The sequence below is a fragment of the Rousettus aegyptiacus genome, unplaced genomic scaffold (genome assembly GCF_014176215.1).
Source record: "Rousettus aegyptiacus isolate mRouAeg1 unplaced genomic scaffold, mRouAeg1.p scaffold_m13_p_9, whole genome shotgun sequence".
Classification (NCBI taxonomy): domain Eukaryota; kingdom Metazoa; phylum Chordata; class Mammalia; order Chiroptera; family Pteropodidae; genus Rousettus; species Rousettus aegyptiacus.
Window position 1 is genome coordinate 100,942,657 of NW_023416312.1, and position 22,351 is coordinate 100,965,007.

The 22,351-nt window shown below is 58.1% G+C and overlaps 1 protein-coding gene and 1 pseudogene across 3 annotated transcripts; both read left to right on the forward strand.

The window, feature by feature from the left end:
• Positions 1 to 547: 547 nt before the first annotated feature.
• Positions 548 to 1,126, forward strand: LOC107499615 (annotated as a pseudogene).
• Positions 1,127 to 6,363: 5,237 nt separating this feature from the next.
• PLXNA3 (plexin A3) lies at positions 6,364 to 21,988 on the forward strand. 3 transcript variants are annotated; one of them, XM_036227073.1, is made up of 33 exons: positions 6,364 to 6,515; positions 8,385 to 9,007; positions 9,360 to 9,899; positions 10,397 to 10,579; positions 11,670 to 11,798; positions 11,869 to 11,969; positions 12,334 to 12,457; positions 12,544 to 12,700; positions 12,780 to 12,879; positions 13,057 to 13,171; positions 13,343 to 13,543; positions 13,656 to 13,752; positions 13,903 to 14,093; positions 14,172 to 14,317; positions 14,386 to 14,506; positions 14,609 to 14,745; positions 14,861 to 15,031; positions 15,300 to 15,393; positions 15,477 to 15,716; positions 15,791 to 15,934; positions 16,016 to 16,250; positions 16,340 to 16,482; positions 16,562 to 16,818; positions 16,914 to 16,980; positions 17,074 to 17,220; positions 17,305 to 17,464; positions 17,622 to 17,725; positions 17,965 to 18,061; positions 18,343 to 18,533; positions 18,687 to 18,856; positions 19,348 to 19,560; positions 19,762 to 19,912; positions 20,990 to 21,988. In XM_036227073.1, exons 2-33 carry the CDS (start codon positions 8,411 to 8,413, stop codon positions 21,083 to 21,085), a joined length of 5,619 nt encoding a protein of 1,872 aa, XP_036082966.1. In that variant the 5' UTR covers positions 6,364 to 6,515; positions 8,385 to 8,410; the 3' UTR covers positions 21,086 to 21,988. The 3 variants fall into 3 exon arrangements, with proteins under 3 accessions (XP_036082966.1, XP_036082965.1, XP_015979227.2); XM_036227072.1 differs by having other exon boundaries at positions 6,401 to 6,515; positions 19,762 to 21,106; XM_016123741.2 differs by having other exon boundaries at positions 6,409 to 6,515; positions 8,396 to 9,007; positions 19,762 to 21,106.
• Positions 21,989 to 22,351: the final 363 nt, after the last annotated feature.

Here is a 22,351-nt window from a genome sequence, read left to right on the forward strand (position 1 = left end):
AAAATATATATAAATAAGACATGGGAGAAAGTCTTTGTGACCTTGGACGAAGCAAAGGTTTCTTGGAAAGGATACAAAAACATTAATTATAAAAGTAAAACTTGATAAATTGGACTTTATCAAAACTCTAAACTTTTGCCCTTTGAAAGGTACCATTATGAAAATGCAAAGAAAATCCACTGGCTCAGAGAAAAGGAAAATATTTTTATGACAAAGGGCTTGTATCCAGAATATGTAATACGTATATAAACTCCTGCAAGTCAATAAAAATGAGACAAACATCCTAATCTTTAAAAACAGGCAAAAGACTTGAATAGGCATGTCAAAAGACTACACAGCATGACAATAGCGTATAAAAAGATGCACACTGTCATCGTGGTGACATTGAGCAGACTGGCAGCCACCTGGTGCTGGGCAAAGGGGCATTGACTGTGAGGGGACTGTAGAGGGGCCTCTGGGCTGATGGAAATGGTCTCTATCTTGGCCTAGGGTAGTTACAAAGAGGTATACACTTGTCAAAACCCATTGAACTGGCCTTTTCCCGAAGATGGCGCCGAAAGTGACGGAGAAAGCCCCGGCCCCTCCGAAAGCTGAAGCCAAGGCGAAGGCTTTGAAGGCAAAGAAGCAGTGCTGAAAGGCGTCCACAGCCAAAAAAAAAGAAGGAGGAGGAGGAGGAGGAGGAGGAGGAGGAGGAGGAGGAGGAGGAGGAGAAGAAGAAGAAGAAGAAGAAGAAGAAGAAGAAGAAGAAGAAGAAGAAGAAGAAGAAGATCCACAAGCTGCCCACTTCCCAACAGCCCAAGACATTGTGGCTCCGAAGGCAGCCCAAATATCTGCGGAAGAGCACCCCCTCCCCCCGGAGAAACAAGCTTGACCATTATGCCACCATTGAGTCTTCCCTGGCTGCCGAGTCAGCCATGAAGAAGACAGAAGGCAACAGTGCACTTGTGTTCACTGTGGGTGTCAAGGCCAACGAGCACCAGATCAAACAGGCTGAGAAGAAGAGCTGTGACGTTGATGTGGCCAAGGTCAACACCCTGATCGGGCCGGATGGAGAGAAAAAGGCATATGTCGAATGGCTCCCGAAAATGATGCTTTGGATGTTGCCAATAAAATCGGGGTCATCTAAACCAAGTCCAGCTGGCTAATTCTAAATATAAAAAAAATTCTCACTGTAAAAATACCTCATTGAACTGTACATTTAAAATGGGGTCATTGTATTGTCTGCAAATTATACATCCACAACACTCGCTTTAAAAGGACAAAAGAAAAAGAAGGTGACTATTAAATGTGGTTACCTAAAGGGGGCGGGAAGGGAATGGGGTGGTAAGAACATGGGAGGGAGTGACATTCCCCTGGGTGTATCTTCTTGTGTATTTTTGACTTCTGGACACATGTTACTATTTTGTATACTAAAAAAAGAGCAACGGGATGGAGGAGGGTAAAATTGAATACAGAAATGATCCCAAGTGTACTTCAAATGAATAATATAACTGTATTAAAGGGAAATTTAAAACTATCCAAACAATGTTTAAATACAGCATTCTTACTTTAGACCCTCAGCCTAAAGGCAAAAGAAACAAAACAATAAAAATCCAGGCAACAAATCCCAAACTCTACTTAGTAGGTTAGTTTGTTCCGGGGACATGGGTACAGTCATTCTGAAAGGGCTCTGTACACAATGGAGGATCCAGCGAATGAGTCCACATGTTAATAGGTGATGTTGAGAGCCAGGGTCTTTCACTGCTGGAGAAGAGAGACACTAATACTACAGACTGGGCAAGGGCTAAGACGTTTTGGTGGAATTGGAATGGGAGGGATCAGAACACACACACACACACACACACACCCTCTGCCCATTGAAAGTGCCTAAGAGCACACCATCCCACTGGCGGTGATTATACTTTGCCCCCAGATCTTGGTTTCTAAATATTATCCTCCCTAAAAGGAACCAGGGCCCCTTGGAAGAATGGCTGATTCCAGGGCTGGGGTGAGGAAAATACAAGAAGCTCCCAGAAATTCTTGTGCCAATAGTAATAAAGTGCTTAAAGAATGATGGAGACATGTCAGAAGGGCGCAGGAGCCAGCCCGAAGGGGCCAGATCTGGGACAATCGGAGCATCAAAAGGAATAGTTAACAATAATGGATTCTAATCCCTCAAATAAAATTGATATCAAGGAGTCCATATTTATCATGAATACACAGAAAAACAGGGGAGATGTTTCCGACAGTAGAATGTCAACAGAAAATGTAAGAGGCGTCGTGGAGGGAGAAAATCACTATTTTGCAACTATCGGAGTCGTCGTTGATGCAGGCAAGAATGACCGGGTGACGGCAAGACAAAGAACAGGATATTTACTCAGTTTCAAAATATCTTCTACAAACTACTTTTTAGTTACAAAGGGAAAAATAATAACTAGCCACTTGAGACACTGGCAGTCATTATCTTAAGCAAGTGCTCAAAGTGGCCACACAGTGAAGGGACAAGGAGACAGAGCGTGCCTCCCCGATAAGCGCTGAGAGGGCCCCGGGCTCGGGACCAGGGGGCGGGGTTTCCTCCCAGTACCGCGCAGCCTGAATCTCATCAGAAGAAAATCAGACAAACCCAAACTGAGGGACATTCTACGAAATACCTGGTCTGCACTCTTCAAAGATATCCATGTCATAAAAGGCCGAGAAAAGCAGAGAGCCGAGGAATGTTCCAGATTAAAGGAGACTAAAGAGATGTGACAACTGAATGCAGTGTGGGATCCTAGACTGGATCCTGGATCAGAAAAAGCGAAGCTACGAAGGACATTGTGGGGACAGGTAGTGACATTTGAATAAGACCCTTGGATTGAATAATGTTACCGTATCATTAACATTTTCGATGTTGATAGTTATACCATGATAATGTAAGAGGATATAGTAATTGTACTGGGTTATAAAATACGGAGTAAAGTATTGAGGGCTAAAGGGGCAAAGGTATATGCAACTTACTTGGAAATAGTTCATTAAAATATTATTTTTATATATAATACATATGTACACATGCACCCACATGTGTATGTGAGAGAGAATGAGAAAGCAAATGGGGAAAAATATGAACTTCGGGAAAACCTCAGAAATATCACGGGTTTGCAATAAAGCGAGTCATCATCTTTTTGAAGGTTAGGGGGTCTTGCCTTCAGTTTGTAAAAAACAAAAATCCAACACCCGTGAAGCATAATAAAATGAGGTATGTCTATACTAGTGAATCTGGGTTAAGGGTGCATGGGAGCTCTCTCTACAATTCTCACAGATTTTCTGTAAGTCTGAAATAATTTCAAATTATAAAATAAAACAGAAAGCAACCACTTCTATCCAACATTTGACTGGAGGTTCTAGCGAGGGCAATTAAGCAACAAAATGAAATAAAAGGCATCTGGATTGGAAAGGAAGAAATAAAACTATATTCTCAGATGACATAATCTTTACAGGTAAAATCCTGAGAAATCCACTAAAAATCTGTGAGCTAATCAACAAGTTCAGCAAGGTTGCAGGATAAATGATCGTTAGGCAAAAATCAATTGCATTTCTATACCTTAGCAATGAACAATCTGAAATGAAATTAAGAAAGCAATTCCATTAATAAACAAACAGCATCAAAAAGAATAAAATACACAGGAATAAATTTAACAAAAGAAGTGCAAGATTTTTACACTGAAAACTACAAAACATCATTGAAAGAAATTGAAGAAGACCTAAATAAATAGAAAGACATCTGTTTAGTCAGGGTTCTCCAGAGAAACAGAACAGAGCGTGTGCGTGTGTGCATGCGCATGTGCACGCATGCACGCACGCGCACACACACACACACACACAATTTATTTTGAGGAATGAGCTCTTGAGATTGTGGGGGCTGCTGGCAAGTTGGCAAGTCCAATATTTTTAGGGCAGGTCGGCAGGCTGGAGACTCAGGAAGGCTTTCTACGTTACGGCGTTGAGGTAGAATTTCTTCTTCTCCAAGAAACATCAATTTTTAATGTTAAGGCCTTCAACTGAGTGAACGAGACTCGCCCACATTATGGAGGGTCATCTTCACTTAAAGTCAACTGACTCGATGTTGATCACATCTACAAAATATCTTCATGGCAATACCTAGATGAGTGTTTGGTGAAACCACTGGAGACTACAGACAAGTCAAATTGACATTAATGAACACATAACATCACAATATCCCATGTTCATGGATGGAAAGACCTAATCTTGTTAAGATGGCAACATTCCCTAAATTGACATACAGATTCGATTTAATCCCTATCAAACTCCCTATCAAACTGGCTTTTTTGGCAGAAACTGACAAGCTCATCCTAAAATTCACATGAAACTGCTAAGGACCCTGAATAGCCAAAACATTCTTGAAAAAGAACAAATTTGGAGGACTCACTCTTCCTGATTTCAAAATGTACTGCAAAGCTATGGTGACCAAGACAGTGCGGTACTGGCATAAGGACAGACATATAGATCAGTGGAACGGGATTGAGAGTCCAGAAATAAACCCACATATCTATTGCCAATTGATTTTTTGACGAGGCTGCCAAGAGCATTTAGTGGGGAACAAATAGTCTCTTCAAGAAATGGTGTTAGGACAACTGAGTAGTAGCCACATGCCAAAGAATGAAGTTGGAGCACAACCTCACATCATATACTAAAACTAACTCAGAGTGGATCGGAGACCTAAATTTAAGAGCAAAAAATAGAAAACTCTTAGAATAGAACGTAGGAGTAAATCTTCGTGACCTTGGACGAAACAATGGTTTTGTAGATATGACAACTAAAGCACAAGGAACAGAAGAAAGATAAACCAGACACCATCAAAATTTAAACCTGTGAATTCAAGTACACTCTCAATAAAATAAAAATAGAACCCACAGAATGAGAAAAAGTATTCACAAATCACATATACAAGGGATTAATATCCAGAATTCACGAAGAACTCCTACAAGTCAACGGCAACAACAAAACAAAGACCTGATTAAAAGATGGGCAAAGAACTTGAACAGACATTTCGGATTTCTTTGTAGATCAAAGAAGACATACAAATAGCCAATAAGCTCATGAAAAGATGCTCAACATCCTTAGTCATTGGGAAAATGCAATTCAAAATACAAGATACCATTTCGCACCCACTAGGATGGCTGGAAACAAAAAGTCAGATAAGTATTGGTAAGGATGTGGAGCAACTGGAACCCTCATACACTGCTGGTGGGAATGTAAAATGGTACAGCTATTTTCTCAAGTAGTTTGGCCATTTATCTCAAGGTAAAAATGGAGTTATCATGTGACCTGGCGATTGCACTCTTAGGTAAAAGGAAAATGAAAAATGTGTTCACACAAAAACTTGTACGCTAATGTTCATAGAAGACAAAAGATAGAAACAACTCAAACGTCTACCAATTCGGAAACGATAAATAAAATGTGGCGTATCTATGCAATGAAATATTATTTGGCCCTAAAAAGAACCCAGACACGAAAGACATACGCATGTCGAATGAATCCATCACATGAGCCGTCCAGAACAGGCAAATCCCGGTCAAAAAGTAGATGAGTGTTTGCGGGGAACGAAAGGGAGGGGGCTGAGGAGTGACTGCTAAAGGGGGTGGGGTTTCCTTTAGGGGCGATGGAGAGGTTTCGGGATTGATAGTGGGGGTAGTTGCTCAGCTTTGATTATACTGTTATTGAATGTGAACAATTGACTTGTATGATAGGTGAATTATATCTCGAAGTTGTTTATTAAAAAAAAAGGAAAAAGAAAAGAAGGGACCGAAAGCCCCAGATTCAGGCCATGGTGGCCGGGGAGGAAAGAGGCCAGCTTCGAGTCCCCGTGCTGGGCATCTGCATATTAGCCGCGGGCCCTCCAGGTTATGGACCATCTGGGAGAGTGTCCTAAAGAAGGGCCGCGAGTCCTCGGCTGGTGCGCACCTGAGGGGCCAGAATAGGAGGGGTCGCTGTCCGGCAGCAGGTGGCACCGACTTGCCTCCGAGCGCCGGGGCGGGGCGGGGCCGGCGCGCGCCTGAGACAGCTGAGCGCGCGCCCGGGGCCCGAGGGGGGTGTGTCGCGGGCGCGCGCGCGGGCCCCAAGGTTGCCCGAGGCAGCGGGTGGGGAGAAGGGGGAGAGGCGCGCCGAGGACCTGGCTATTGCGCGAGGGGGGCGTCGACTCGCTGGGCGGGGACCCCGGCAGCTCGTGGGGCTCGGGCCGAGCCCTGGACCTCCTCTCCACCCCGGAGAGCAGCGGCCCTGGCCCGTGCGCCCGGCCGCCCGGCCCTCCCTGGGCTCCCCTGCCCGGCGCGGTGGTACCGTCCGGGTTTAAAAGGCACCCGCGGCCGCGGGCCGGCCCAGTGTGTGGGCGGCGGCGGCGGCGGCGGCGCCGGTGGTGGCGCGCCGGGCGCGGGGCGCGGCGGCGGCGGGGGCGCGCAAGCGGGACCGGTGCGGGGCTCGGGGGCGCGTCCACGTGGCTGGCGGGCGGCCACCAGGAACCAGCGACAGCGGAGGGACAGGTAGGTGTCCGCCATCCCCCATCGCCCGTGCGGGGCTAGCCTGCTCGGCGGCTCGGGGCTCCGGCAGCCTGTGGGTTCTCTCGGCATGAGGGGGTCGGGCCCTGTCCTCTCCTCTTGCCCCCTTGGTTGCCGACCTGACTGGTCTGGTCCTTCGTGCCCCGTGCCGATAGGGACAGCCAGCCTGAGCCCAGCCCCCCTGCCCGATGGGGACCCTTTGTGGCGGAGAAGCGGCCTCTCCAAGGACTGCTGTGGCGCCTCCATCCACTAGGGTCCCCGTGGGTCGGTCGGGGGGTGCCCCTGGTGGGGGCAGGGAGAGCCGGGCCAGCAGCACGCTGGGGGGCATTGGGGAGCGGGCGCCGGAGCCGCGTCTGTGAGGGGCTGTCTCCATCTTCCAGGCTTTCTGCTGGCAGGGCGGTAGCAGACGGACTGGGTGTGCCTGGGATGCCCTAGGCTCCCACTTACAGGTGGAGGTTGGGATAGGGGCTTGGGATGCAAATCCTGCCCCTCTGGGTCTCCCCGCAACCTGTCCAGTCTCCATTCCCGGGCTTGTGTTCCCGCAGGGTGTGGAGGAGGTGAGGGTGGGTTGCAACCTCTCTTCTCTTTCGCCTTCCTTTTTTCTGTGGCTGTGGCATTAGGGGCCCAGGATTCCGACCTGACAAAAGAGCCCTGGAGAGGTGATCAGTCTAAGCCGAAACTTTGCGGTTTCAAGCTGGGCCTGTTCCTTTTTCTAGCAAATGCATTTTTTTCCCTTTCCTTCTTCTGTACCTCCTTGGTTTGGTTCCCTGCACCCTCCGCCCAAGCTGGGTACTTCGTGTCTCCCTCGGGGCTTGGGCACTGAGAGGGTAGCACTAAGCCCTATCCTGTTGGCTGCTACGACACTGCTCTGCTATCTTTGCCACCTGGAGCTGGCAGGAGAGCTGGGTGTGGCCTGGGGGCGAAGACCCGGCCAAGCTGGGCACTGTCCCTACAGCCTCTGCCCTGTCTCTGCAAGGTCTCTGTATTTGGGGACGATGCTTCCCTTCCAAAGGACACTTTGGACCCCCTGACACCTTCCCTCGTCCAGCTAACCTCTGGGTCTGGAGGGAGAACCGTACAGGATTGCCTGAGCAGAGCCTGACTTATGTCTGTCTCCGTGGTGCTTGGCTGTGGGGGCAGGCGCGACTCGGCTTTGTGTTGCAGCCCAGCCGGTAGGCCAGACAGCAGGCTCCTGGACAGCCAGCCGAGGGGGGCCCTCGGGGTGAGGAGGCAGCTGGGGCCAGGAGTGGGAATGTGGCGGTGCCGAGTCCTGTCTCAGGCTTCAATGCCCCGGACCTCTGTCCTGGGGCTCCTGGTGGCAGTGCCAGTCTGGGGTGGTGTTCCCTTCATCCCTCGGCTTGTGATTGTTCTCACTCTGCCTTTCCCCTTCCCCCAGCTTGGGCGTGGGGCGTCTGTGGCCTGAGGTTTGCCTGTGGTGGCTCTTGTGTGCGGCTAGCTGTCCTCAGCTCTGGGATCTGGCGTTCGGAGTCTCATTCCAGGACGGCCTCCTGCCCTGCCTTTCCCAGCATCTGGCTCTGCTGCCCCCTTGGGTGTGGCCCAGCTGAGGCGAGGCCTCCTGGCTCCTTTCCAGGGGGGTGGGGGGCTGGGGGATGATTGATGGCCCCCAAGTCTGCCTGCGCTTACTGCTCACTCATGCGCCCTGGAGGCCCCTCCTCTCCCTGCCGTGGTCACCATCTGGGGCTCCGGCTCTGGTGTGGTGGTGGGTGAGTGAGTGGCTTCCACCCAGTGTGGCACAGAGCTTGGCCTGCTGGGGGTCCTAGGCCAGGCTGGGCGGTACGAGGGCTGGCGGCCTGGGCCGCGGAGCTGTGACTTGCGCTTGCCATCTCTCCTCAGGCCCGTCCCAGGTGCAGCTGCCGACCATGCCCACTGTCTGCCTCCTCCTGCTGCTACCCCTCACCATGGAGGGGGTTCTGGGCCACAGCAGGCCCTTCCCCGCCTTCTCGGTGACAGACACCACACTCACCCACCTGGCTGTGCACCGGGTGACCGGGGAGGTATTTGTGGGCGCAGTGAACCGCGTCTTCAAGTTGGCCCCTAACCTGACTGAACTACGGGCCCATGTCACGGGGCCCGTTGAGGACAATGCTCGCTGCTACCCGCCCCCCAGTATGCGTGTGTGCACTCACCGCCTGGCACCCGTGGATAACGTGAACAAGCTCCTGCTCATAGACTACGCTGCACGTCGCTTGGTGGCCTGCGGCAGCATCTGGCAAGGCATCTGCCAGTTTCTCCGCCTGGACGACCTCTTCAAGCTGGGCGAGCCCCACCACCGCAAGGAGCACTACCTGTCGGGGGCCCAGGAGCCCGACTCCATGGCTGGTGTCATCGTGGAGCAGGGTCAGGGGCCCAGTAAGCTGTTCGTGGGCACCGCCGTGGACGGCAAGTCTGAGTACTTCCCCACTCTGAGCTCCCGCAAGCTCATCCGCGACGAGGACAGTGCCGACATGTTCAGTCTGGTGGGTGAGCTGGCCGGCCTGTTCCCCCTCCTCCCCTTGCCTCTCCCCCACCCCCACCTCGATAGCCGGCACCTGTTCCCCCCTGTCTTCTCTCTGTCCTGGCTCCACCTCTGGAAGAGCCCTGGTCCAAGGAGGGACGAGCTGTGGAAGGCAGGAGGGTGGGCCGAAGCGCGGGACAGGGCCGCTCGCGGCCCTTGTGGCCTGGGCTCCTGTGACCGTGTTGGGTGGGTGGGTGGGGGCGCTGTGAGCAAAGCTCTGGGGAGGCTGTGGTGGGGGTTGAGGGGTCAGGGATTAAGAGATTGACGATGGACCCAGACCTCGTCCCACGCTGTCTCCTCAACCTGCTCCCCAGGTGTACCAGGATGAGTTTGTCTCCTCGCAGATCAAGATCCCCTCAGACACCTTGTCCTTGTACCCTGCCTTTGACATCTACTACATCTACGGCTTCGTGAGTGCCTCCTTCGTGTACTTCCTGACGCTGCAGCTGGACACCCAGCAGACGCTGCTGGACACGGCGGGCGAGAAATTCTTCACGTCCAAGATCGTGCGCATGTGCGCGGGGGACTCCGAGTTCTACTCGTACGTGGAGTTTCCCATCGGCTGCTCCTGGCGCGGCGTGGAGTACCGCTTGGTGCAGAGCGCCCACCTGGCCAAGCCCGGCCTGCTGCTGGCCCAGGCCCTGGGCGTGCCGGCCGACGAGGACGTCCTCTTCACCATCTTCTCTCAGGGCCAGAAGAACCGGGCCAGCCCGCCCCGGCAGACTGTCCTCTGCCTCTTTACCCTGAGCACCATCAACGCGCACATCCGGCGCCGCATCCAGTCGTGCTATCGTGGGGAGGGCACTCTGGCCCTGCCGTGGCTGCTCAACAAGGAGCTGCCCTGCATCAACACGGTGAGCTCAGTGGCCTCAGCGTGGAATGCCCGCGCCCCCCTGTTGGGGACCTCCGCCCTGTCATCCTCTCTGCATGTGCCGCTTCTCCGCCCCCCGCCCCAGCCTGCGTCCGCGCTGTCTCTCCGGACGGGCGCTGTCTGCTCGTGGGCCGCCTCTTCCCCTGCCTGCTCCTCCACTCATTCCCAGCTGGCCGCTCCCAGCTCCATCTCATGGGTGTCCCTCACTGTCCTGAGTCAGCAACAGCCTCCCGGCCTGTCCCCATCTTGTAGGCCCAGGCCTCGCTCTCGTCCCCTGCTCCTGCCTCCTTTCCCTCCTCTGTCTCCCTCCTCAGCCCCCGATTTCCCGTGGGGTCCAGGGCAGCAGTTGGTTTTGACTGGTGGGAAACAAGTTCCCGATCCTGCTCCCTTCTAGAACATGGGGTCTCATGGCCTCTGTCCAGCTGTTGCCCCTCAAGTTTTGACTGTCACTTACAACTTACATTCCTCCTGTTCCCCCAGCCCATGCAGATAAATGGAAACTTCTGCGGGCTAGTGTTGAACCAGCCACTGGGCGGCCTGCACGTGATCGAGGGGCTGCCCCTGCTGGCTGATGGCACTGACGGCATGGCCAGTGTGGCGGCCTACACCTACCACGAGCACTCTGTGGTCTTCATTGGCACTCGCAGTGGCAGTCTGAAGAAGGTAGGCCCTGGCCCCGTTGGCACGTGAAGATTGCGGCAGACTCTGAGATATGGGATGAGAGCCGGGGACACGAATGTACAGACAAGCCCCGGGAGACCCTGGACAGGGCACAGCCCGTAGGGCAAAGGGAGCTTCCCAGCCTGGGCCCCAGGAGTCTGGCCACGCTCCCCAAGAGGCCCCCGTGGCCATCCACCAGCTCCAGCACCACTGCCTACTATGGCCTGAATTGCCAGCTTCCTGTGGCTCTGGGAACACAAACCAGACCTATCTCAGGGCCTCCTTACCAGGAGAGCAGGTGGCAGTGGCTCAGCCATCAGTGCTGGGTCCTCACTGGGATGAATGCAGACGTGACCCCCTTGGCCCTCTGTCCCCTCACGGGCAGCAGCTGCATCTGTCTTTGCAGTGGAGGGAGCGTGAAAGGGAGAGACGAGCTCCCGGGAGCTGTGATGTGTTCCAAAGGGACACAAGTCAGGACAGCCACCACGTTCTCGTTCTTCTCACCTGGAGATTGTGGCGTGATCCCTGGGGAGGTCGGGCACAAGCATGTAGCGGGGGGGGGGAGAGGGCTTATGAAGAGAGCGGCTGCGCTCCTGCGCCGGCCTGGTCCCCTCCTGGGCCCTTTCTGTCACTTGTAACAGCTTTATTGAGGTATGATTCCCATCCCATACACTTTCCCTGCTTAAAATACATTCCAGTGGTTTTAGCAAGTTCGCAGTTATGCAACTGTCACCACTATCTCATTCCGGGACACTGTCATCACCCTAAAAACCCCTTCTCCTTTGGAAATCAGCCTTCTCCCCCTCCCCCCATCTGTGGCATCACTGATCTCTCTGTCTCTGTCTCCCGGGAGCCTTTTCTGGCTGGCCGAGTTGCTCCGAAGGGCCTCTGGGTGGGGAGGCTTCGAGCCCTCCCCCTGCCCGTGGGGATTGTGGGGGCGGCAGGTCAAGGGCTGAGCTCCGCCAGGCCCCAGCTTCAGCTCAACCACAAGCCAGAAAGTCCCTGGCTCGAGAAGAGGATGCCCTGGGTGCGTGGGATGTCGCTGTGGCATCACATTGGCTTGTCACCCCTCTTCCCTGGCCTTGCGGCCCAGGTGCGAGTTGATGGCTCCCAGGATGCCCACCTGTACGAGACGGTGCCCGTGGTGGATGGCAGCCGTATTCTCCGAGACCTGCTCTTCAGCCCCGACCACCGGCACATCTACCTCCTGAGTGAGAAGCAGGTGGGCCCGTGGTGGGAGGAGGCGGGTGGCAGTGTGGGGGCGAGGTGGGTGCTGACGAGGCTGTCCCCAGGTGAGCCAGCTCCCAGTGGAGACTTGTGAGCAGTACCTGAGCTGCGCGGCCTGCTTGGGCTCCGGGGACCCACACTGTGGTTGGTGTGTGCTGCAGCACAGGTAGGGGGCCCAGGAAGGGGACGGTGGTGGCGATGGGCTCACTGAGGCCCTGCTCTTGGGAGGAGCTGGCCGGGCCTCTTGTGGGCCGGTGGGGGCAGCACCTGCCCTGGCCCACGCGCTCGCTTCTCCCCGCTGCGCCCTCGCGGCCCCCACCCTCCCTCCCGTTCCACTTTCTCCAACTAATGAGCGGAACCTCCACTCTGAATGACGTCCCTTGGACCCCAGGGGACAAGGTTGAGGCACGCTGTTGCCTGGCACTGTGGGCTGGGCCGGCTGGGCCCTTTCCCCCCTAGGCCCCCATGGAGCCCTGGATAGGGCCCTCCCAGGGCGGATGCGGGATGGGCTCTGGCCTGACCCCACGCAGATGCTGCCGCGAGGGGGCCTGTCCAGGCGCCGCAGCCCCACACGGCTTTGCCGAGGAGCTGAGCAAGTGTGTCCAGGTGCGGGTCCGGCCCAACAACGTGTCCGTGACGTCGCCCGGGGTGCAGGTGCGTGGTGTGGTGGGTGTGGGCTGTGCTGCCCAATGCGTGCACGTGTGGGGGGTGCACCCTGCTGAGTGCTCCGTCTCTCGCAGCTGACCGTGGCCATGCGCAACGTGCCAGACCTCAGTGCAGGTGTGAGCTGTGCCTTCGAGGAGGTGACGGAGAATGAGGCCATCCTGCTGCCCTCCGGGGAGTTGCGCTGTCCCTCACCCTCCCTCCAGGAGCTCCAGACTCTCACCAGGGGGCACGGTCAGTGGCTGGGGCTGCTCGGGGTGGGGGCACTGTCTGTCCCCAGCTGGCTCACGGCCCCCCCTTGGGCTTGCCACAGGGGCCACACGCACCGTGCGTCTGCAGCTGCTTTCCAAGGAGACCGGCGTGAGGTTTGCCGGGGCCGACTTTGTCTTCTACAACTGCAGCGTCCTTCAGTCGTGAGTACTGTCCCTCCCGACCTCTGTCCCCACGTCTTTTTATCCCTTGCTATGTCGCGCAGACCTTGGATGGGTCCTGGCGCCTTCTTCCTTTGGTTCCCCATGTGTCCCATAGGCGGAGTGCTGAGGGGGGCAGGCCCGGTCTTCTCTGTCGTTTCTGAAGCTTCTCCCCCCCAGGTGCATGTCCTGCGTCGGCAGCCCTTACCCCTGCCACTGGTGTAAGTACCGCCACGTGTGTACCAGCCACCCCCACGAGTGCTCCTTCCAGGAGGGCAGGGTCCACAGCCCTGAGGTGAGGCGGGAGCCGTGCGCGAGGGGACTGGGCTCCGCATGGGCTAGCTTCTGGCTTTTCTGTCTTTGGTCTCATCTCGTCGGTTCCTTGGAGCCTCCTGGATGCGGGGCTGGCCCAGCTGGGCCTGGACATCCGTGGTCGGTGTGTGGCTGATGGCGTTCTCCCCCGCAGGGCTGCCCCGAGATCCTGCCGACTGGGGACCTCCTGATCCCAGTCGGCGTCATGCAGCCTCTTACCCTGCGGGCTAAGAACCTGCCGCAGCCCCAGTCGGGCCAGAAGAACTACGAGTGCGTGGTCCGCGTGCAGGGGCGGCAGCAGCGCGTGCCCGCCGTGCGTTTCAACAGCAGCAGTGTGCAGTGCCAGAATGCGTCGGTGAGGCCCCCTCCCTGCCATCCACGGGCCTGTGCTCAGCTCCCTGGTCTGGAAGCCTCAGGTGGCTGTGGCAGGGGACCTTCTGAGGGCTCATGTGGTCCCTGTCCTTCAGTACTCCTATGAAGGTGATGAGTATGGTGACACCGAGCTGGACTTCTCTGTGGTCTGGGATGGAGACTTCCCCATCGACAAGCCTGCCACCTTCCGAGGTGAGGGGCGAGATGGGGTGGAGGAGCTAGCCTCCTGGGACAGCGTTGGCATGAGCTGGGGCCAGGGCCAACCAGAGGCCCCTCTGTCAGGGCCCGCGGAGGCCCTGGCTCCCCGTGGATGCTCCCCAGCAGTGCCCTCCGTGCCCGCAGCTCTCCTGTATAAGTGCTGGGCGCAGCGACCCAACTGTGGCCTCTGCCTCAAGGCTGACCCCCGCTTCAGCTGTGGCTGGTGCATCTCGGAGCACAGGTGCCAGCTGCGGGCCCACTGTCCAGCCCCCAAGACCAACTGGATGCACCCGAGCCAGAAGGGCAGCCGCTGCAGCCACCCTCGCATCGCCCAGGTTAGCTCTGCCACCCTGTGCGCACCGGACGCCCAGGGCTCTGCGCCCGCCCTCTCACCTTCCTGTCCTGCTCTGCAGATCCACCCACTCATGGGGCCCAAGGAGGGAGGCACCCGGGTCACCATCGTGGGTGAGAACCTGGGCCTCACCTACCGAGAGGTGGGCCTGCGGGTGGCCGGCGTGCGTTGCAACTCCATCCCCGCTGAGTATGTCAGTGCTGAGAGGTGAGTGTGGCTGTGCGGGTGCCCGGGCTGGTGCTCCGGGGCTGGCCTTGACCTTCTCTGCCTCCTAGGATCGTGTGCGAGATGGAGGAGTCCCTGGTGCCCAGCCCGCCGCCAGGGCCCGTGGAGCTCTGCGTCGGCGACTGTTCCGCCGACTTCCGAACGCAGTCCGAGCAGCTCTACAGCTTCGTGGTGCGTGAGCTGCCCGCCTCTTCCCACGCCCACCCCTTCTGAGGGGGCGCGAGCCCGCACGGCGCTGCGTGCTCCCTCCCCTCACGGCTGCTTCTCCCACAGACCCCGATGTTCGACCGCGTGAGTCCCAGTCGGGGCCCAGCTTCCGGGGGTACGCGGCTCACCATCTCCGGAAGCTCCCTGGATGCCGGCAGCAGGGTCACGGTGACTGTGAGAGACGGCGAGTGCCAGTTTGTGAGGTGCGTCGGGCCCTGCCAGTGCTGGGCTGGGCATTGGATAGGGGGCCACGGGGATGGGGCAGGACCAGTGAGGGCCTTGTGCCACCCGCTGCAAGCACCCTGCTTACTGACATAGGAGAGAAGCCGAGGCGATTGTGTGTATCTCGCCCGTCTCCACGCTGGGCCCCAGTCAGGCCCCCATCACCCTGGCCATCGACCGCGCCAACATCTCCAGTCCCGGAGTCCTGTACACCTACACCCAGGACCCTACTGTTACTCGCCTTGAGCCCACCTGGAGCATCATCAAGTAAGAGTCTAGGGAGACTGGGCCCCCGAGCTCCTGTCCTGGGGCTTTGGCTGGTGACCGGAACCTTGGCCATCAAATTACACCTACTCTGAACCTGAGCCCTTACCGGCAGAGGGGGCAGGGTCCTCCCAACTACATAGCACCAGGCACCTGCCCAGCAACGCAGGGTATGGGAAGCCCCAGGCCCCCACGGCAGCCTTCATAGCTCTCTAGGGCCAGGCTGGGGGCAGTGGCGGACAGAGACTGAGGCCCATTGTCTCATCCCCAGCGGAAGCACTGCCATCACTGTGAGTGGGACCCACCTGCTGACAGTCCAAGAGCCCCGGGTCCGGGCCAAGTACCGAGGCATCGAGACCACCAACGTGAGTGCCAGCTGCCCTCGCCCCACCCCTGACTCTGCTACCCGTGCCCTCATGTGCTGGGCTACCCACCCTTGTCCACACAGACGTGCCAGGTGATCAACGACACTGCCATGCTGTGTAAGGCCCCCGGCATCTTCCTGGGGCGGCCGCAGCCACAGGCCCAGGGCGAGCATCCTGACGAGTTTGGCTTCCTGCTGGACCACGTTCAGACAGCCCGCTCCCTCAACCGGTCTGCCTTCACCTACTACCCGGACCCCAGCTTCGAGCCACTGGGGCCCTCTGGTGTCCTGGATGTCAAGCCCGGCTCCCACGTGGTGCTGAAGGTGCCGGAGGGGTGCAGGGGCTGGGAGGGCCAGGGCGCTAGGGAGCCGTGGTGGACCGTACCTTCCATACGCAGGGCAAGAATCTGATCCCTGCGGCAGCCGGCAGCTCCCGCCTCAACTACACTGTGCTGATCGGGGGCCAGCCTTGCGCACTCACTGTCTCAGACACGCAGCTGCTGTGCGACTCACCCAGCCAGACGGGCCGGCAGCCTGTCATGGTGCGTGCGCAGGGGTGGGAAAGCCACCAGGGGAGTGCGGGGTGGCTGTGAGGGTCAGCTCACAGGGGCCTGTTCCCGCAGGTGCTGGTGGGTGGCCTGGAGTTCTGGCTGGGCACCCTGCACATCACGGCTGAGCGGGCACTGACTCTGCCGGCCATGGTCGGGCTGGCGGTGGGTGGCGGGCTCTTGCTGCTGGCCATTACTGCCGTGCTGGTCGCCTACAAGCGCAAGACTCAGGATGCAGACCGCACGCTCAAACGGCTCCAGCTCCAGATGGACAACTTGGAGTCCCGCGTGGCCCTGGAATGCAAGGAAGGTGCCTGGGGTGGGGGTGCAGCGCAGGGTGGGCACCCCGGGAACCCGCCTACTCCTGCTCTGCTCACTTTTCCTCCCTGCCCCTCCCAGCCTTTGCCGAGCTGCAGACAGACATCAACGAACTGACAAACCACATGGACGTGGTGCAGATCCCCTTCCTGGACTACCGGACCTACGCCGTGCGCGTGCTCTTCCCGGGCATTGAGGCCCACCCGGTGCTCAAGGAGCTGGACGTGAGTCCCCATGGCCTGCTCACTCCCCGTCACCCTCAGGGCCACCGCCCCACCCTCTGAGACTCCTCGTCCCCCGCAGACCCCCCCAAACGTCGAGAAGGCGCTGCGCCTCTTCGGACAGCTGCTGCACAGCCGCGCCTTTGTCCTCACCTTCATCCACACGCTGGAGGCCCAGAGCAGCTTCTCCATGCGTGACCGCGGCACCGTGGCTTCGCTCACCATGGTGGCCTTGCAGAGCCGCCTTGATTATGCCACAGGGCTGCTCAAGCAACTGCTGGCGGACCTCATAGAGAAAAACCTTGAGAGCAAGAACCACCCAAAGCTGCTACTGCGCAGGTACCGTCGCACCCCGAGCCCCACCCTCCGTGGGTCCTGCCCCTGACCGGCCCCACCCCCTTCTAGGCCTGGGCCCCAGCAGCCTTTCACCCTAGGACAGAGTCAGTGGCCGAGAAGATGCTGACCAACTGGTTCACGTTCCTGCTGCATAAGTTTCTGAAGGTGCGCTTGGCGGGCGGGCCGCGTGGGAGGTGGCGTGGGGAAGCGGCTGGCCGTCAGGCAGGCCGCAAGCCGTGTGGCCGACCCTTGCTGCAGGAGTGTGCCGGAGAGCCGCTTTTCCTGCTCTACTGCGCCATCAAGCAGCAGATGGAGAAGGGCCCCATCGACGCCATCACGGGCGAGGCCCGCTACTCTCTGAGCGAGGATAAGCTCATTCGGCAGCAGATCGACTACAAGACACTGGTGAGTGGGGGGCCAGCTGTGCAGGGCTTCGGGCATGGGGGGAGCCTCGCGTGGGATCCACCCTGTGCTTCCCCTCACCCTCAGACCCTGCACTGCGTGTGCCCGGAGAGCGAGGGCAGCACTCAGGTCCCGGTGAAAGTTCTGAACTGTGACAGCATCACCCAGGCCAAAGACAAGCTGCTGGACGCTGTGTACAAGGGGATCCCCTACTCCCAGCGTCCCAAAGCTGAGGACATGGACCTAGGTGAGGCCCCCATCCTCTCCCCCTGGCCCCCACCTTGTGACCACATTACCTTGCCTGGTGTTTGTGCTCCCCACCTGGGCTCTGTCCTCTAAGCAGAGAGGGCCCAGGGTCTTGGGAGACACTGAGCCACACCTCAAGGGCTATCTGTGGCCTGCAGAGTGGCGCCAGGGCCGCATGGCCCGCATCATTCTCCAGGATGAGGATGTCACCACCAAGATCGAGTGTGACTGGAAGAGGGTCAACTCGCTGGCCCACTACCAGGTGAGGGGCTGGGGGCCCACTCACCCCCAGGGCCACCTGGGAGCGGCAGCTGTGCCCTGAAGACACAGGAGCGGGGGCCCTGGCTCCTTTCTGCTCTGGCCCCCGAGCTCACAGGCCCTCCCTAGGGATCCTCGGGAGCTGTTCCATGTACCCACTATGGGGTCCACGCGGGTGGTGGCTCGGGCCCCTTGGCTTCTTGGCCTCGTGCACTGCCCCCTGTCTGTCTCTGGGGTTTCCAGGTAACAGACGGTTCCTTGGTGGCACTGGTGCCCAAACAAGTGTCTGCCTATAACATGGCCAACTCCTTCACCTTCACCCGCTCCCTCAGCCGCTATGGTAGGTGTCCGCATGTAGTGGCCTCTGCTGGCCCTGTGACTTTTGAAGGCTGTTGCCTTCACAGGAAGCCCCTGTCCAAGCAGCCAGCATGGCTGTGGTGGCCTCCCCGGGCCCTGTCCTTGAGAGATCTCTGGTTCCTTACAGCCTAGAAGTGGGTGGGCCAGCAAGAGCGGACGAGCTCCCCTCGGTCTGCTGGCTTCCTGGGACAGAGTGGGGCCAGAGCCCGAGCGATGGCTGGTGTGGCCCCATGACCTAAGGGGCGAACTGGTCCTCTGCCCCAGAGAGCTTGCTCCGCACAGCCAGCAGCCCCGATAGCCTCCGCTCTCGGGCGCCCATGATCACGCCCGACCAGGAGACAGGCACCAAGCTGTGGCACCTGGTGAAGAACCACGACCACGTCGACCATCGTGAGGGGGACCGTGGCAGCAAAATGGTTTCAGAGATCTACCTGACGCGGCTGCTGGCCACCAAGGTGCGGGCCTACCCTGTGCCACCCTGGCCTCAGGGGTGCTGGCCTCACGGGGAAGCCCTGCTCATTGCCGAGCCTCTGTTCCCCACCCGTCCTGCTGTGGGGACATCCCGATCTGGCTCCCTCACGGCCTGCGTTTCTGCTGCGCCCCCGCAGGGCACGCTGCAGAAGTTTGTGGACGACCTCTTTGAGACCGTGTTCAGCACCGCGCACCGGGGCTCGGCCCTGCCCTTGGCCATCAAGTACATGTTCGACTTCCTGGATGAGCAGGCCGACCAGCGCCAGATCAGTGACCCTGATGTGCGCCACACCTGGAAGAGCAACTGGTACTTCCCTGCGCCTGGCTGCCACGGGCTCCTCTAGGGCGGGTGTTCGGAAGAGGCTGGTGGCTTTGCCAAGACTCAGGGACCACAGGGGCAGGGCGACTGATGGGGGCTTGCGTGGTCATCCACTCAGGAGAGGGCTGGCATCTGTGGTGCCACCAAGCGAAGAGGGCGAGTGAGAGCGGTTCAGGGGTGGGCTCTGCGGGGTGTTTAGCTGGTTGGTAGTTGGACCAGCACCCAGAGGTGGCCCTGAACCCTCAGGGTTTCGCACAGGGCGGAGATGCTGGTGGCTCGCCCTAGGTGGTAGCATTTATTCTGATGTCCCGCTGCTGGAAGTCCGGCAGAAACATAAAGAAAAGGCCGTTAACCCTAAATGTGTCACTTTCGCCGCCCTGGGTGAGACGTGGGCTTGCCAGACAGGAGCCAGACAGGGAGCGGGGAGAGGGTGCTCGTGGGGGCAGCAGGGAGCTGCAGGTGTGTGCGTCCCTGCCCAGCCTGCCCCTGCGCTTCTGGGTGAACGTGATCAAGAATCCGCAGTTTGTGTTCGACATCCACAAGAGCAGCATCACGGACGCCTGCCTGTCGGTGGTGGCCCAGACCTTCATGGACTCCTGCTCCACGTCCGAGCACCGCCTGGGCAAGGACTCGCCCTCCAACAAGCTGCTCTATGCCAAGGACATCCCCAACTACAAGAGTTGGGTGGAGAGGTGGGTCCCTCCCTGTGGCCCCGTGCTGGGGGACGCGGTGCCAGGCCGTCCGGGGCGACCGCTGTGGGCCCAGGGAGGCGGGCTGGCTTGTCTGAGGTGGGCCGACTACAGGAAAGAGGCCCGGAGGCTGGCCTGGCAGCCAGGGCAGGGGCTTTGGCTTTTATGCCACCTACCCACGTGACTTACTCAGAGTCCCAACAGGTATTACCGGGACATTGCAAAGATGGCATCCATTAGTGACCAGGACATGGACGCCTACCTGGTGGAGCAGTCCCGCCTCCATGCCAGCGACTTCAGTGTTCTAAGCGCACTCAGTGAGCTCTACTTCTACGTCACCAAGTACCGGCAGGAGGTGTGTGCCACTTCCGGTTTGGCAAAGGCGGGGGCGGGCTCAGTGGGGGCCAAAAAGGGCCACAAAGAAGTGGAGGAGGCAGAGGAGATCGGGAGCCCATCTAGCAGACTGCTCCTGACCCCTCCCTCAAGCAGGCCCTTGGGCCAGCACAGGTGACGCTCTCCTAGGTGCTGGTATTTGCAGGACTCAGAAGAGAAGCTACGGGCTAGAGTACAAAGTTCTGGTTGGGGAAGAGTTGAGGGCCAAGGGCACTGGGATGGAAAAGGTGAAGGGGGTGGAGCCAGAAGGTGGGCACGGACAGCGCTTCGCAGGGCCTGTGGGATTTGTGGACAGAGGTGTCAGTAGGCAAGGGACATAGAGGTGAGGTCTTTAGGATGTGTTCTCGGCTGGAGATGTGAATGTGTGAGCCAGGACACGGCCCTGAAATCTTCATGCCTGTGTGAATCAAGCAAGGGTGGCCTGTGGGTGTAGAGAGAGAAGTGACCGAAGCACCGAGCCCTGGGACCCTGGGACACCCAGAGGGTCAGAGAAGAAGGGGAGCGGGCGGCAGAGACAGGAGAGGAGGCCAGTGGGGCGGGAGGGACCCCAAGGGTGCTAAACTGGTCCTGGAATGTATGAGAGGACCCCGCCGCCCTGGGGGGTCATAGGGGAGGGGTGATCGGCTCTGGCAGGTGTTGCTGCTCATCAAAGGAGGGACCCCCACTCCCCCCGATCCGAGAACACTAGCTGGGTCTGGCGACAAGATCATGGAGACCTGGACAAGGGAGGTTTGTGGGGTCCGTGAGGGGAAGGGAAAAGGGAAATCGGAGACAGAGAGGAGCCTGGACCACCCTTAGGAGGGACTGCGCTCTGGCTATGGAGAGAAGAAAAACAGCTGGAGGGGGATTTGGGGTGCAAGACAAGCCGGAGGGTGTGCTCGGAGGTGAGAGATCGCAGCCCTTCCCAGGTGCCCTGGGTAGGAGGGGTGCGCTAAGACGTGAGGGGGCAGGAGGGGAAGAGCTCAACCTGGGGAGGGGGCTTCACCCCGGCGACCCAGACCCTCTCCCACAATCCCAGTTCCGCGCCATCTTCCCCCAGGTTCTCACTGCTCTGGACCGAGACGCTTCTTGTCGGAAGCATAAGTTGCGCCAGAAGCTGGAACAGATCATCAGCCTCATGTCCAGCAACAGCTAAGGGTGGCCGGACCGCTGAGGAGGGGGCTTCTCTGTCCTGGGCCGTCCTCGCGTCGAGGCGCGGGGCTCACGCCTGGGTCTCAGGGCTGAGCCCAGGATTAGGTGGCACGGGCGAGGTCACCGGGCCAATATGCCCCCGGCACACCTGGGCCCCCTTCATTAGTGCCTTGCTTTGGGCCCTGCAGGCGGGGAGGGGGTGACAGGACCAAGCCTCCCCCCCAGCAGCAGCAATACCCCCAGCCTCCTGGCCTTGTGCCCAGGTGTTGTGACAGCCCCCGCCCTCCTTGCTATTTATACCCCCAACCACCTATTTATTTAATTTATCTCCACTTCACAGTCTCCATCTGTAAATACGTGTCCCCCTGGGATGTTGCCACCCTCACTCACCCTCACTCCTTGAGTCATCCTGGCTCCCTTGTGACTGTCAGCCTTGGCCTAGCTTCTGGCGTCTCACCCTTGCCATGGCTGGCCCCACCCGTTCCGAGAAGGGGGCCCAGGAACCAGCAGCACTTGGGGTGAGGCGGTGCACAAGAAGCTGCCCTCGGACTGTGGCCGTGCCAAGGGGTCCCCCTGCAGCTAGGCCACAGCATCCCCCTCCGAACTTCCTGGGAATTGGACTGTACGTTCTCACAGGGCCCTGTTCTCTCTGAGCACCCAGAGACCTGGACCAGGTGTGTGCCAGGGCCTGACCTGGGCCTGGGGGCTCCAGAACTGTCCTCAGTGTTGTGTGCACTTGCCCTGGACCCCCTCTCATCCTTAGCTGCCCTGTCCTGTGCCTGCCCCAAGGGGCCGAGGCGGCAGTGCCTTACTCCTTTGTTCTGCCTCTTCCGAGGAATCTGGCCCCGTCTCGCGGTCCCGGAAACCCAGTTTTCTCCTCTTTTGTTGCATGACTTTTCCTTTGTTCATGTAATTTTTTTTTCCTAATTAAATGTTGGGAAAATGCAGTCAGTGTGTGGCTTTGCCCTTGGGGCAGGTGGGTGGTCGGTGAACATGGGAAGCAGGTGCAGAGGCTATTGGGCTCCAGATGAGTTGGACTTCCTTTATGGGAGGAAGGGTAGGTCATTACAGAGTTTGTGGGGACTTAAAGAGGTCCAGGACCATGTCCAAGTCATCGGCAAGTGCTGGTGGCTCCACCTTTAAGATCCATTCAGAATCTGTTCCCTTCTCCTCACCTCCACTGCCCCTAGCCTGGTCTTGGCACCCTTGTCTCTTACCTGGATGCCAGTCTATCCCTGTTTCTGCCCTGCTCGCCCTCAGCCTCTTCTCA

Bases quoted from the DNA above. Each gene is read 5' to 3' on its own strand.
- PLXNA3 (XM_036227072.1), top strand. From the start codon at position 8,411: ATGCCCACTGTCTGCCTCCTCCTGCTGCTACCCCTCACCATGGAGGGG. The intron at 13,544-13,655 runs GTGAGGCCCCCT...CCTGTCCTTCAG, and splicing joins TGCAGTGCCAGAATGCGTCG to TACTCCTATGAAGGTGATGA. The intron at 17,221-17,304 runs GTGAGTGGGGGG...CCTCACCCTCAG, and splicing joins AGATCGACTACAAGACACTG to ACCCTGCACTGCGTGTGCCC.